This window comes from Schistocerca gregaria, chromosome 3 (assembly GCF_023897955.1).
Source record: "Schistocerca gregaria isolate iqSchGreg1 chromosome 3, iqSchGreg1.2, whole genome shotgun sequence".
In the NCBI taxonomy this organism is placed as follows: domain Eukaryota; kingdom Metazoa; phylum Arthropoda; class Insecta; order Orthoptera; family Acrididae; genus Schistocerca; species Schistocerca gregaria.
The window spans coordinates 547543742-547556393 of record NC_064922.1 but is presented as its reverse complement, the minus strand read 5'-3'; the positions used below and the strand labels follow the sequence as shown (position 1 = coordinate 547556393).

Here is a 12652-nt window from a genome sequence, read left to right as displayed (position 1 = left end):
TATTTACTGTGCTGAGCTGCAGTACAAGTAAAGGTCTACCATCATGTCCCACAGTGTCTTCAAGGACCTAACAAGACAGTCAGTTACCACTGATTCACAGTTCTGGGTGACTTTCCCAAAATCTACCCTCTTTTCAAGACACCTCCAGTTCTTTTCCTTCACCCCTCTTCCTTCCCCTTCAACCCTTCTGCCACTGGCTCCAAAAGCTTGCATAATTACAGGGTGTTACAAAAAGATACGGCCAAACTTTCAGGAAACATTCCTCATACACAAAGAAAGAAAATATATTATGTGGACATGTGTCCAGAAACGCTTACTTTCCATGTTAGAGCTCATTTTATTACTTCTCTTCAAATCACATTAATCATGGAATGGAAATACAAAGCAGCAGAACGTACCAGCGTGACTTCAAACACTTTGTTATAGGAAATGTTCAAAATATCCTCCGTTAGCGAGGATACATACATCCACCCTCCGTCGCATGGAATCCCTGATGCGCTGATGCAGCCCTGGAGAATGGCGTATTGTATCAGAGCCGTCCACAATACGAGCACGAAGAGTCTCTACATTTGGTACCGGGGCTGCGTAGACAAGAGCTTTCAAATGCCCCCATAAATGAAAGTCAAGAGGGTTGAGGTCAGGAGAGCGTGGAGGCCATGGAATTGGTCCGCCTCTACCAATCCATCGATCACCGAACCTGTTGTTGAGAAGTGTACAAACACTTAGACTGAAATGTGCAGGAACGTGAACCACATGTTATGTTGTACTTGTAAAGGCACATGTTCTAGCAGCACAGGTAGAGTATCCCGTGTGAAATCATGATAACATGCTCCATTGAGCGTAGGTGGAAGAACATGGGGCCCAATCAGGACATCACCAACAATGCCTGCCCAAACGTTCACAGAAAATCTGTGTTGATGACGTGATTGCACATTTGCGTGCGGATTCTCGTTAGTCCACACATGTTGATTGTGAAAATTTACAATTTGATCACCTTGGAATGAAGCCTCATCCGTAAAGAGAACATTTGCACTGAAATGAGGATTGACACATTGTTGGATAAACCATTCGCTGAAGTATACCAGTGGAGGCCAATCAGCTGCTGATACTGCCTGCACACGCTGTACATGGTACAGAAACTACTGGTTCTCCCGTAGCACACTCCATACAGTGACGTGGTCAACGTTTCCTACCACAGCAGCGACTTCTCAAATGGTGACATTAGGGTTATTGTCAACTGCACGAAGAACTGCTTCATCCATTGCAGGTGTCCTGGTCGTTCTAGGCCTTCCCCAGTCGCGAGTCATAGGCTGGAATGTTCCGCGCTCCATAAGACGCCGATCAATTGCTCCGAACATCTTCCTGTTGGGACACCTTCGTGCTGGAAATCTGTCTCAATACAAACGTACCGTGCCACAGCTATTGCCCCATGCTAATCCATACATCAAATGGGCATCTGCCAACTCCGCATTTGTAAACATTGCACTGACTGCAAAACCATGTTCGTGATGAACACTAACCTGTTGATGCTACGTACTGATGTGCTTCATGCTAGTACTGTAGAGCAATGAGTTGCATGTCAACACAAGCACCAAAGTCAACATTACCTTCCTTCAATTGGGCCAACTGGCAGTGAATCGAGGACGTACAATACATACTGATGAAACTAAAATGAGCTCTAACATGGAAATTAAGCATTTCCGGACACATGTACACGTAACATCTTTTCTTTATTTGTGTGTGAGGAATGTTTCCTGAAAGTTGGGCCATACCTTTTTGTAACACCCTGTATAACCTTCTTTTATGTACAAGTTCTGCCATTTCTTGGTGAGTAGATTTTTTTATCCACCCAATTACATTATGCTACTCACTTCTGCACTACCATTCATATGCCTAGTGGGCATTTATCCACCCACAATTGAAAAAAAATGTACTTAAAATGAAGCAAATCAATATAAATAAATGAAAATTTATGCATACCTTGAAGTAAAGAACAGTTCTCTTCTCTGGTGTTCGCTATGTCCTCAATATCCTCAGTGGATGGGTGGTGGCTGCAAAGAATTGCTTCCAGGTCACAAGACATGTTGTGCAGTGATGTCAATGTGACAAAACATGAATGGCCCTAGATGAGAAACACAACTCTGCATGGTAGCCAATGGGCAGCCCGATTCAGTGCGATGAGACAGGATGGCTCCGATAGTGGCACAGATCAGGGTGCATGGTGGCAGATGAACTGCACAGCTGTTGTCAGGCAGCATCCCCACAGTTATCATGAGTGAATGGTGTTGGGCAGTTGGGAAGGCTACAGCAAGGTAAGGGCACACAATTCGTCCCCAGACAGGGTTGGCTGTGAGCTAGACTCTGCTGACATAGTGACATGCACCAACGCAACAGTAGGCATCTCTGGCAGTGCCAATTCTTCCATGCCCTGGCTAATTCATGACAAAGCTCACCATGAAAAAACAGCAGCCTCCTTTGCAGACTGATTGATGGGGTCTCTCACTTCTGACTCTAGTTTATATGGTGCAGAGTGGTGATTTAAAAGTAAATAATTGCAGTCTACTCCAGCATATGGAGTACAGTTGGGCAGAGCATGTGTTTGTAGAACAGACCAATGGTCAATCAATGTAATCATGGCAGGTGTTGTTTGATAATGAAATGAAGTCCAAGAAAATGAGAATGAGAGAGAGAGAGAGGGGGGGGGGGGGGAGAAGGTGTCGTGCTGAGCTGAGGCCCAGAACTAGAGAGAACATGTATCTGTTGAGTGATACTCCAACAATGTGTCATAACCCACACATGATTTTTCTCCCACTCTCCATAATGGCTGTTCTGGTAATGCATGTGGACTTGTCAATAAGGAGATTACCAGAACAAACAACTTTATGCTGAGGTGATGACTCTACTCACCACATAGGTGATGCAAGTTGGTATGTGGGTACTGACAGAGAAAACTGAAATAGCATAAAAAAATTATAAATTTATTGTCTACCTATACAAATAAATAAAAAATGTATATGTTTGTTTGTACAAAATCATAAATCTTTGAAAGTTCTTCACCAATTGCTTTGAAATTTTGATACAATGTTGCATTTGAATTTGCATGTGTTTTTACCTTCCTAAGATGTTTTTCCCACTTAGACCCCAATCCATTTGGGATGCATCTTAATTTCTAATATATTTATCTGTCTGTGTGTGTGTGTGTGTGTGTGTGTGTGTGTTGTGTGTGTGTGTGTGTGTGTGTGTGTGTGTGTGTTTGGAGATTTATGGTTTTGATTTATGGTTTTGAACAAAGAATGTGAGACTTTGCTAACACCTTTATGCCATGTATATAAAATGTGCGTATTTGCAATGCAATGTTACGTCAAAATTCAAAGCAGATGGTGAAGAACTTTTGGAGATTTACAATTTTGTACAAACAAGCATATATATATGTGTCTGTGTATGTGCGGATGGATATGTGTGTGTGTGCGAGTGTACACCTAATAGAGGGATACATTCCACGTGGGAAAAATATATTTAAAAACAAAGATGATGTGACTTAACAAACAAAAGTGCTGGAATGGCGACAGACAGACAAACAAACACAAACATACACACAAAATTCAAGCTTTCGCAACCAATGGTTGCTTTGTCAGGAAAGAGGGAAGGAGAGGGAAAGATGAAAGGATGTGGGTTTTAAGGAAGAGGGTGAGGAGTCATTCCAATCCCGGGAGCGGAAAGACTTACCTTAGGGGGAAGAAAAGGTCAGGTATACACTCGCGCACACACACTCATATCCATCCACACATACACAGACACAAGATGTGTTTGTGCAGATGGATATGTGTGTGTGTGCGCGAGTGTATACCTGTCCTTTTTTTCCCCCTAAGGTAAGTCTTTCCGCCCCCGGGATTGGAATGACTCCTTACCCTCTTCCTTAAAACCCACATCCTTTCATCTTTCCCTCTCCTTCCCTCTTTCCTGATGAATCAACCGCTGGTTGCAAAAGCTGGAATTTTGTGTGTATGTTTGTGTTTATTTGTGTGTCTGTCGAAATGCCAGTGCTTTCGTTTGTTAAGTCACATCATCTTTGTTTTTAGATATAAATAAATATGTGATATACACTCCTGGAAATGGAAAAAAGAACACATTGACACTGGTGTGTCAGGCCCACCATACTTGCTCCGGACACTGCGAGAGGGCTGTACAAGCAATGATCACACGCACGGCACAGCGGACACACCAGGAACCGCGGTGTTGGCCGTCGAATGGCGCTAGCTGCGCGGCATTTGTGCACCGCCGCCGTCAGTGTCAGCCAGTTTGCCGTGGCATATGGAGCTCCATCGCAGTCTTTAACACTGGTAGCATGCCGCGATAGCGTGGACGTGAACCGTATGTGCAGTTGACGGACTTTGAGCGAGGGCGTATAGTGGGCATGCGGGAGGCCGGGTGGACGTACCGCCGAATTGCTCAACACGTGGGTCGTGAGGTCTCCACAGTACATCGATGTTGTCGCCAGTGGTCGGCGGAAGGTGCACGTGCCCGTCGACCTGGGACCGGACCGCAGCGACGCACGGATGCACGCCAAGACCATAGGATCCTACGCAGTGCCGCGGGGGATCGCACCGCCACTTCCCATCAAATTAGGGACACTGTTGCTCCTGGGGTATCGGCGAGGACCATTCGCAACCGTCTCCATGAAGCTGGGCTATGGTCCCGCACACTGTTAGGCCGTGATCCGCTCACGCCCCAACATCGTGCAGCCCGCCTCCAGTGGTGTCGCGACAGGCATGAATGGAGCGACGAATGGAGACGTGTAGTCTTCAGCGATGAGAGTCGCTTCTGCCTTGGTGCCAATGATGGTCGTATGCGTGTTTGGCGCCGTGCAGGTGAGCGCCACAATCAGGAGTGCATACGATCGAGGCACACAGGGCCAACACCCAGCATCATGGTGTGGGGAGCGATCTCCTACACTGGCCGTACACCTCTGGTGATCGTCGAGGGGACGCTGAATAGTGCACGGTACATCCAAACCGTCATCGAACCCATCGTTCTACCATTCCTAGACCGGCAAGGGAACTTGCTATTCCAACAGGACAATGCACGTCCCCATGTATCCCGTGCCACCCAACGTGCTCTAGAAGGTGTAAGTCAACTACCCTGGCCAGCAAGATCTCCGGATCTGTCCCCCATTGAGCATTTTTGGGACTGGATGAAGCGTCGTCTCACGCGGTCTGCACGTCCAGCACGAACGCTGGTCCAACTGAGGCGCCAGGTGTAAATGGCATGGCAAGCCGTTCCACAGGACTACATCCAGCATCTTTACGATCGTCTCCATGGGAGAATAGCAGCCTGCATTGCTGCAAAAGGTGGATATACACTGTACTAGTGCCGACATTGTGCATGCTCTGTTGCCTGTGTCTATGTGCCTGTGGTTCTGTCAGTGTGATCATGTGATGTATCTGACCCCAGGAATGTGTCAATAAAGTTTCCTCTTCCTGGGACAATGAATTCACGGTGTTCTTATTTCAATTTCCAGGAGTGTATAAATGGGAAACATTATTACCAAAAATCTCAAAAAGTTCTCAACTGATTTACAGAAAATTTTTGTACACTGCTCTAATGAACATTTGCATAGACATAGATAATATATTTTTAATATATATAGGGTGCCCCAAAACTGTTGTGACAAACTTTGAGGGATTGTAGAGCATGTCTTGAACAGATCAAGGGACCTGTGTCTGGAAACATCATCCAAGCATGCTATAGAATGTTGAAGTTATATGTGCTAGAACCTCTTACTAGGCCACCCCTTTGGCAGCAAATGTGACTTTGTATGTAGATGGACCATAGGCAAACTGTCTCACAATGTTATTTGTTATTCAGTGATTGCAACTGTTTGCCACAAATGCCAGTGGAGAAGGTGGAGCTCGCTGCTATGTAGAAAAGCCTTGTCTCCCATGAATGTGATGCTCTGGTTTGTCAGTGGATGGTAGTAGCAAACAGGAAAGTTGTGTATATGGCTTATTGCCATATGTGTTCTTTCTGTTTTCTGTGTTGTCCATTTAACCAGAATGAGACACAGCAGTACTTGGCTGGGAATAACTAGTTAATAATAAAAATTTCCAATAATCTCTATACTGATGAGGTAATCTGTACACTTCCAAGATGTTCAACAATCACCCTGTTAGATGGATCGACATTGCTTTTGATGCCTGCAACATCACTTTTTTTTGTAGTTAAGTTTAAATCAGCCCAAGTGTCATTGACATAAAATACTGGCCTATCATCATCCCTTAATCCACATACCTTTTGCAAATAGTGTGTTGCCGTCTTTACAATACTGTCTTTTTATATTAATAATTTTCTTCCTAACATGTTTTTTTCCACTTAGGCCCCAATCCCTTTGGAATGCATCTTAATTTTGTGTCTTCCCACATGAAATTAATATATGCCTCGAGATCAGGCAGAAGCTTGGGACATCTAAGAACGACTTTCGATCTCGCATAAAAATCCACAGTAATCTCCTTTCTTAGATGACAGTTGAAATTATCAACATGTACATTACTATCTTATGTGTGATTCCATTTCTTTCTGGGAATTGACAAGAAACTGTTTTTGTCATTGAAGCCATGAACTTAATTTCTTACTTGTTGAAGTGTTTTCTAGAAAAAGTCTGAATACTTTGCAATCTAGACATTTGGCTTCATTATAAGGACAAAATGATACTGCTTTCTGGCTTTGTCACAACAGCACTTACTAATTTGTTCTATTAAACATTTTTAAACAACGTAAATTGTCTTTCAATGTGACATTTTTATAATATAATGCCTTATCATTACACTGCCTAAAACCAAAATGTGGATCACATCATTTTACTGTGAATTGTAACACTCACAACAGCACAATGTTACAGACTGTGCTCTCTCAATGAGATGGCTGATGTGCACAGCTAGTAATTTGCTGTATGTGCTACAGATGAACATAGGGCACTTTCCTCTTTCTGTGTCTCTTGTCACTTTGAAACTAGATACTGGGGTCTGGGACACTCTGAAGTATTTGGCTGTGCAACATTTTGTAGACTCCAGCCAACAGTGCAATATGATTCTTTCTTCCCATAGTATGAGATTATATGAAGATGTAGAGGAACATGAGTAATTCAGAAGTGAAGAAATTAAAATAAGGAAAGAAACACCATGGAAAACAAGGAAAGAAAAAAATACACATTTGACATTCAATGAACAGAAGCTCAAATATGGGTTGTTGGCTCTTGCGAGTAGTGCTCAAGTGCCCTATTAGATCATGAGAAAGTTGATTTTGCTAACAACTTGAGGATTGTTGCTATACCATTATTTCCACTAAATCTATTTTTCATGCCATCAGTCTTGAGTGCTTCAATGAATAATCTTTGTGAAATATGTAAGAGTGGCAGATGAAAAATTTGAGTCATCCGTAAGGTTGTTACACTGCATTGTCAAACCACTTTTGTCGAAGACAGGCATATGGCTTTACATTCAGTTTGGTACACAGTTTTATTATATTGCAAATATATTCAATCCAGCCAATGTTCACCTGATGGACAAACATTTAGCTCTAAAGTTATTAAAATAACTTTATCAACAATGTAGGAAAAAATAGATTGCTACTTGCCATAAAGACAACATGCTAAGTTGTAGACTGGCACAATTGAAAGACACTTACACATAAGCTTTTGGCCCCAACCTTCATTGGAAAAAGAGAATCACACTCTTTTCATTCACACAAGCAAGCAAACCTCATGCACACATGGCCATCAACTCTGCCATCTCAGGCCACAGTGGGGCTGTCACATGAGATTGCAGCTTGAATCTGGAGGTTGCATGTAGGGGGAAGGGGAAGGGATGGCACTATGCAGATAAGGGAAGAGCAGTGCTGTCTGGTGGAGTATGCAGGGACTAGAATGCCAACAGCCACAGCAACAGGAGGCACCATCTGTCAATGCACCCACCCATGTTTTCCCATTCCTCTTTTTCTTCACTCCACTGTTCCCCACCTCCCTGCCCCACAACCTCCTGATGCTGTGCCTGTTGGCATTCTAGTCCCTGCGCACTCCAGTGGACAGCACTCCTCTTCTTCCACCCATACACTCCTATTCCTTTTCCTTCCCCTTCCTCATCCCCTCCAGATTGCTGCTACCATCCCACCTGATAATTGCATTCTGGCCCAAGCTGTCAGAGTTGGTGGTCATGTAAGCGTGACCTGTGGCTGCCTGTGTGAAAGAATTGTGTGTGTTTTTCTTTTTCTGGCAAAGGCTTGTGGTCTGCAATATAGCATGTTATCTTTATGGTAAGTTTCCATGAAGATAACTTTATTATAGGTGTCAATAAGATATGGTGATGGTCAATAACCAGAAAGAAAAAGGACACTTTGCATCTGATTCCATTAATTAATAGTTTTTAGTTTTCATTAATTTTACATGTTTGTTAAGTGGTGACGATACCAATTTTTATTTTTGTTTAAAGTAACATTTTGCTCCTAAGCATGACATTTGTTGCAGCTCATTGCAGCAGAAGAACGAATAAGTAAAGTTGAATCATGTGATTGCTACAAGTCATGCCGTGTCAATGGGTCAATACATACAGATGGTGCATCTTGGCAACATGATTGTGAAATTTGTTCCTGTGTGGTAAATTTCTTATTTTCTCTCTGTCTTTTAAAATAAGAAATTAAGGTATAAAGTCATGTATGAATCTTGTATAATCACTCAAACATTTCCACTATTTTCATTTGACATGAGTTATTGAGCATTCTGAAGCGAATCCACTGTTCACTGTTTCATGCTTATTGATTTTTTTTTTTTTTCACATTTAAATATTTTATTCCCTGTGTTAAGAGGTAAGTGAAAAACATTACCCAAGTTTTTATTTTGTAACTGTTAATGATAAAAGTAATAATAATAATAATAAAGAAAGTATTACTCAGTTGTGATATTTTGGCTTCCATTGAAAGTTTCAGCATCTTGATACACTGTGTAAAGAAAATACATACAGATAAAAATCATCAGGAATTGGTCATGTAGTGTAACTGTATGGTTACTATGTACTTTATTTTGTAATTATGGAACTATTGGTGTTTAATATGCATTAAGAAAAGAGAAATATTAGTTGAATGGCAATAATCTTCTGTTCTCAACATCATAAATGGATTAGAATTTCCTGTTGTTCTGTAATTTTTTAATACTGCATGCATCTGGGTGTATAGCCATTTTAAAGTGGCTGAAATATATGCCACACTTGCCACATTTAACATCGTTAAAAAAAAAAACAAATACAAAACAATAGTTGTTAAGTCAGCAGAATAAAAAGTAAAGTAAAGTAAAATATAAGAGAACTTACAGGGCATAACTGATCAAATGGACATATTTGGCTTTCAGTGGAAACTTACGTTGATCATACATTGCGAAACTGCATTTGGGTGACCTCATACATAATGAAATACAAGTAGCTATAATTAAAAAGTGTTCAGCATACAGTAGGGAATAACATCATATGATAAAATATTTTACTAAACCACCAGGCTGTTTTCATTTTTTAAATTTTTTATGGTAAAAAATACATGACGCTAAATGTTTCTTGTTGTATTGTAGTAGTGTAACTTGTGGTACTAATTTCATAAACTTGAAAATGACTACACAGCTGAAAGTGCACAATAGTGAAAAGACGAAATAAAAGGATATTGTGTTGTGAGTTACAATAGCCAGCGCAAAAGATTATTGTCATTGAAAAAAAGTTACTTTTGCTGTGGTTCCCATCATAACTAAAATATTAGGAATATTAGTAATGAAGGATGTTAAAGAATATATCTGTTGTATAGAAATTGTCAAATGACTTTTAAATTTTTTTAAAATTTTTGATGTAGTGTCTGTATGATCTTTTAGAAATAATGCTAATTTTTTTAACATGTTTCTTGTATTCTGAAAGTATTGTCCCTGTAATTTGAGTTTTCCTCATAAAGAATTCTCCAACTCAAAAGTGAATGGAATTATGGAAGCTGTTTTAGCTTTTATTTTAAAATTTTGTATTGCTGCCAGTTTGGCTAATGTATAGTTTAGTTATTAGCAATGGATCATAGCTGTGATCCTTGGATACCTAACGGAAGACTTCTAGGCTTCACTTCTTTCTGTCAAAATTATTTAATTGGATAGATAAAAAAATTTGCTCACACACACACAAAAGACGGTTGTAATTGGCAACCTCTCTGAGCCAGTGGCTCCTTTTTCAGGCAGAAGGAAGAGGAGTGAAGGAAAAGGACCCTCTTCCTTCTGCCTGAAGAAGGAGCCACTGGCTCTGAAAGCTTGCCAATTACAACCAACTTTTATGTGTGTGTTCTGCTGCAGCTTGGTGAGTAGATTTTTTATCTATACAGTGAAATAATTTTGTCAATATTTGATTGTATTCATTTCTTTCTGTGCTACACTAAGGCCCACTGATGGATAGTTTAATGATTTCTGCATCTAGTACTATATTTATGAGTGCTACAGTTGTTTTGGAGTGTGATTGATTCAAACAACAATCCTTATATTGGATTAAATGTATTGTGAGACTATTGTCAGTATGCCAAATTGTTTAAACAGATTTGCTAAAAGAGATTCTGAAGTGGAAACCACATGTTGTCCTTGTTACATGCCTCTGTACAACCAAATCTTTCTCCCTTAGTGAAGAGCTATGGCAGAAAATAATATCATTAAACATTAGTGCTTGAAAATAGGTAAAGTAAGTCAAGATTTTCACATTTTCATTGAATGTAGCTCTTCCTGTGGACATTTTCTTCTCCAAAATATGATATGTGATATGCAAAAATTGCAGAACTTTGGCATTTAAGGAGATTTGTAATAATCAACTAACAGTTTAGGTTCCTGTCGCCCATTGCTTGAGTACTGCTCAGCAGTGTGGGATCCGCACCAGATAGGGTTGATAGAAGAGATAGAGAAGATCCAACGGAGAGCAGCGCGCTTCGTTACAGGATCATTTAGTAATCGCGAAAGCGTTACGGAGATGATAGATAAACTCCAGTGGAAGACTCTGCAGGAGAGATGCTCAGTAGCTCGGTACGGGGTATGTTAAAGTTTCGAGAACATACCTTCACCGAAGAGTCAAGCAGTATATTGCTCCCTCCTACGTATATCTCACGAAGCGACCATGAGGATAAAATCAGAGAGATTAGAGCCCACACAGAAGCATACCGACAATCCTTCTTTCCACATACAATACGAGACTGGAATAGAAGGGAGAACCGATAGAGGTACTCAGGGTACCCTCCGCCACACACCGTCAGGTGGCTTGCGGAGTATGGATGTAGATGTAGATGTAGAAGAACTGGGAATATTCTTTGTCATTTTTAGATTTACTCACATGAATATATCTAATGGCATGATCCAATCTGGTGCAGTCTAGAACTGCATGAATTGTGAATTACATAAGGTCAGTAACTTTTTTTCCCCCTGGAAAACCAATTCTTAGTTTTCAAGAAAATTTCATTTACATTTTCGAGTGCTGAAGTTTCTCCATCATCATCATCATCATCATCATCATCACCATCATACTAGATAACTATTTCTGCATCTTAGATATATTATGGTGTATTGTTTATAAATAACAGGGACAGAAGCAGACCCAATATTGACCCCAGGAGTGATTATTTCCCATTCTGAAGACATTGTCTTATGTATTTCTTAATGTTACAATCTGCACCCTTACAGTTAGATAGTATGAAAACCTGTTACAAGCCACATATCTGATACCATAAAATTTGGATTTATATACAATACTTTGAACTGCACAGCAAAATTTTATTCATGATTCGCAGAATATACCTGTTGACAGGTTTTGATGATTTCAATTTTGTAGAATCTGATTTTTGATTTGAAAAACTGAAGACTGAATGGAGAAACCCTTTTGAAATGCAATTTGAGACTGTTTCCAAACCTTATTTTGTGATAGAAGCGTTATAGTTCTTGCACACACATTTTTTTTCTGCTACCTCTGAGGAGCAGATAAGCAGTGAGACTGGCCAGTAATTATTTAAACTGTCTTACTACCTTTCTTCTAAAAGGGCCTGACAACATCAGCCTGCATATTGTAAATGCAGCTGAAGTGAGGCACTTCACATACTTGTACATGGGTTTTCCAGTTACCTATGTATTATAAGGTATTGGTGCAGTGTACTGGACGGGTTGGGGCGGGGAGGGCGTATTATTGGTGCGGGAGATTAAGAGGGGCAGTTGGGGGGAGAATTGAATTGTCAGTTGTCATGTTGCACATTTATGACAGATATATTCCTACAGAGCACAATGCTGTACAATATCTAATATATTTTCTCTTCATTATCCCTACAGTTCTCTCATGAACCAGCAGTTTACATGAAAATATTACACCATGACCATCACAGCACATGCTACACAATTGCCACATTAGCACCCATGGATCAAACTCCAAGGAGGTACAATATCGAGGCTATGATAGTTTGCTCAAAGACATTGCAGCTTTCTGTAACCTCAGAAATTGAATAATATTTACTGCTTGTATTTCATTGTTTGAATAAACTATTTTATAGCTTTAGTACACTACAGAAAATACTAAATTGTCATTGGTACTGTGAAAAATTTCATTATAGCCTCATTGCTGTGAACCATAGT

The 12652-nt window shown here is 40.6% G+C and overlaps 1 protein-coding gene across 5 annotated transcripts in view; it reads left to right on the top strand.

Moving 5' to 3' along the window:
- Positions 1-12652, top strand: part of LOC126354025 (protein kinase C-binding protein NELL1-like) — an 871152-nt gene that overhangs the window by 630658 nt on the left and 227842 nt on the right. For all 5 annotated transcript variants that reach the window (XM_050003353.1, XM_050003352.1, XM_050003356.1 and 2 more), the window contains one exon: positions 8516-8644. In XM_050003353.1, coding sequence (XP_049859310.1) covers positions 8516-8644 — 129 coding nt within the window. The remainder of the gene's footprint in view (positions 1-8515; positions 8645-12652) is intronic.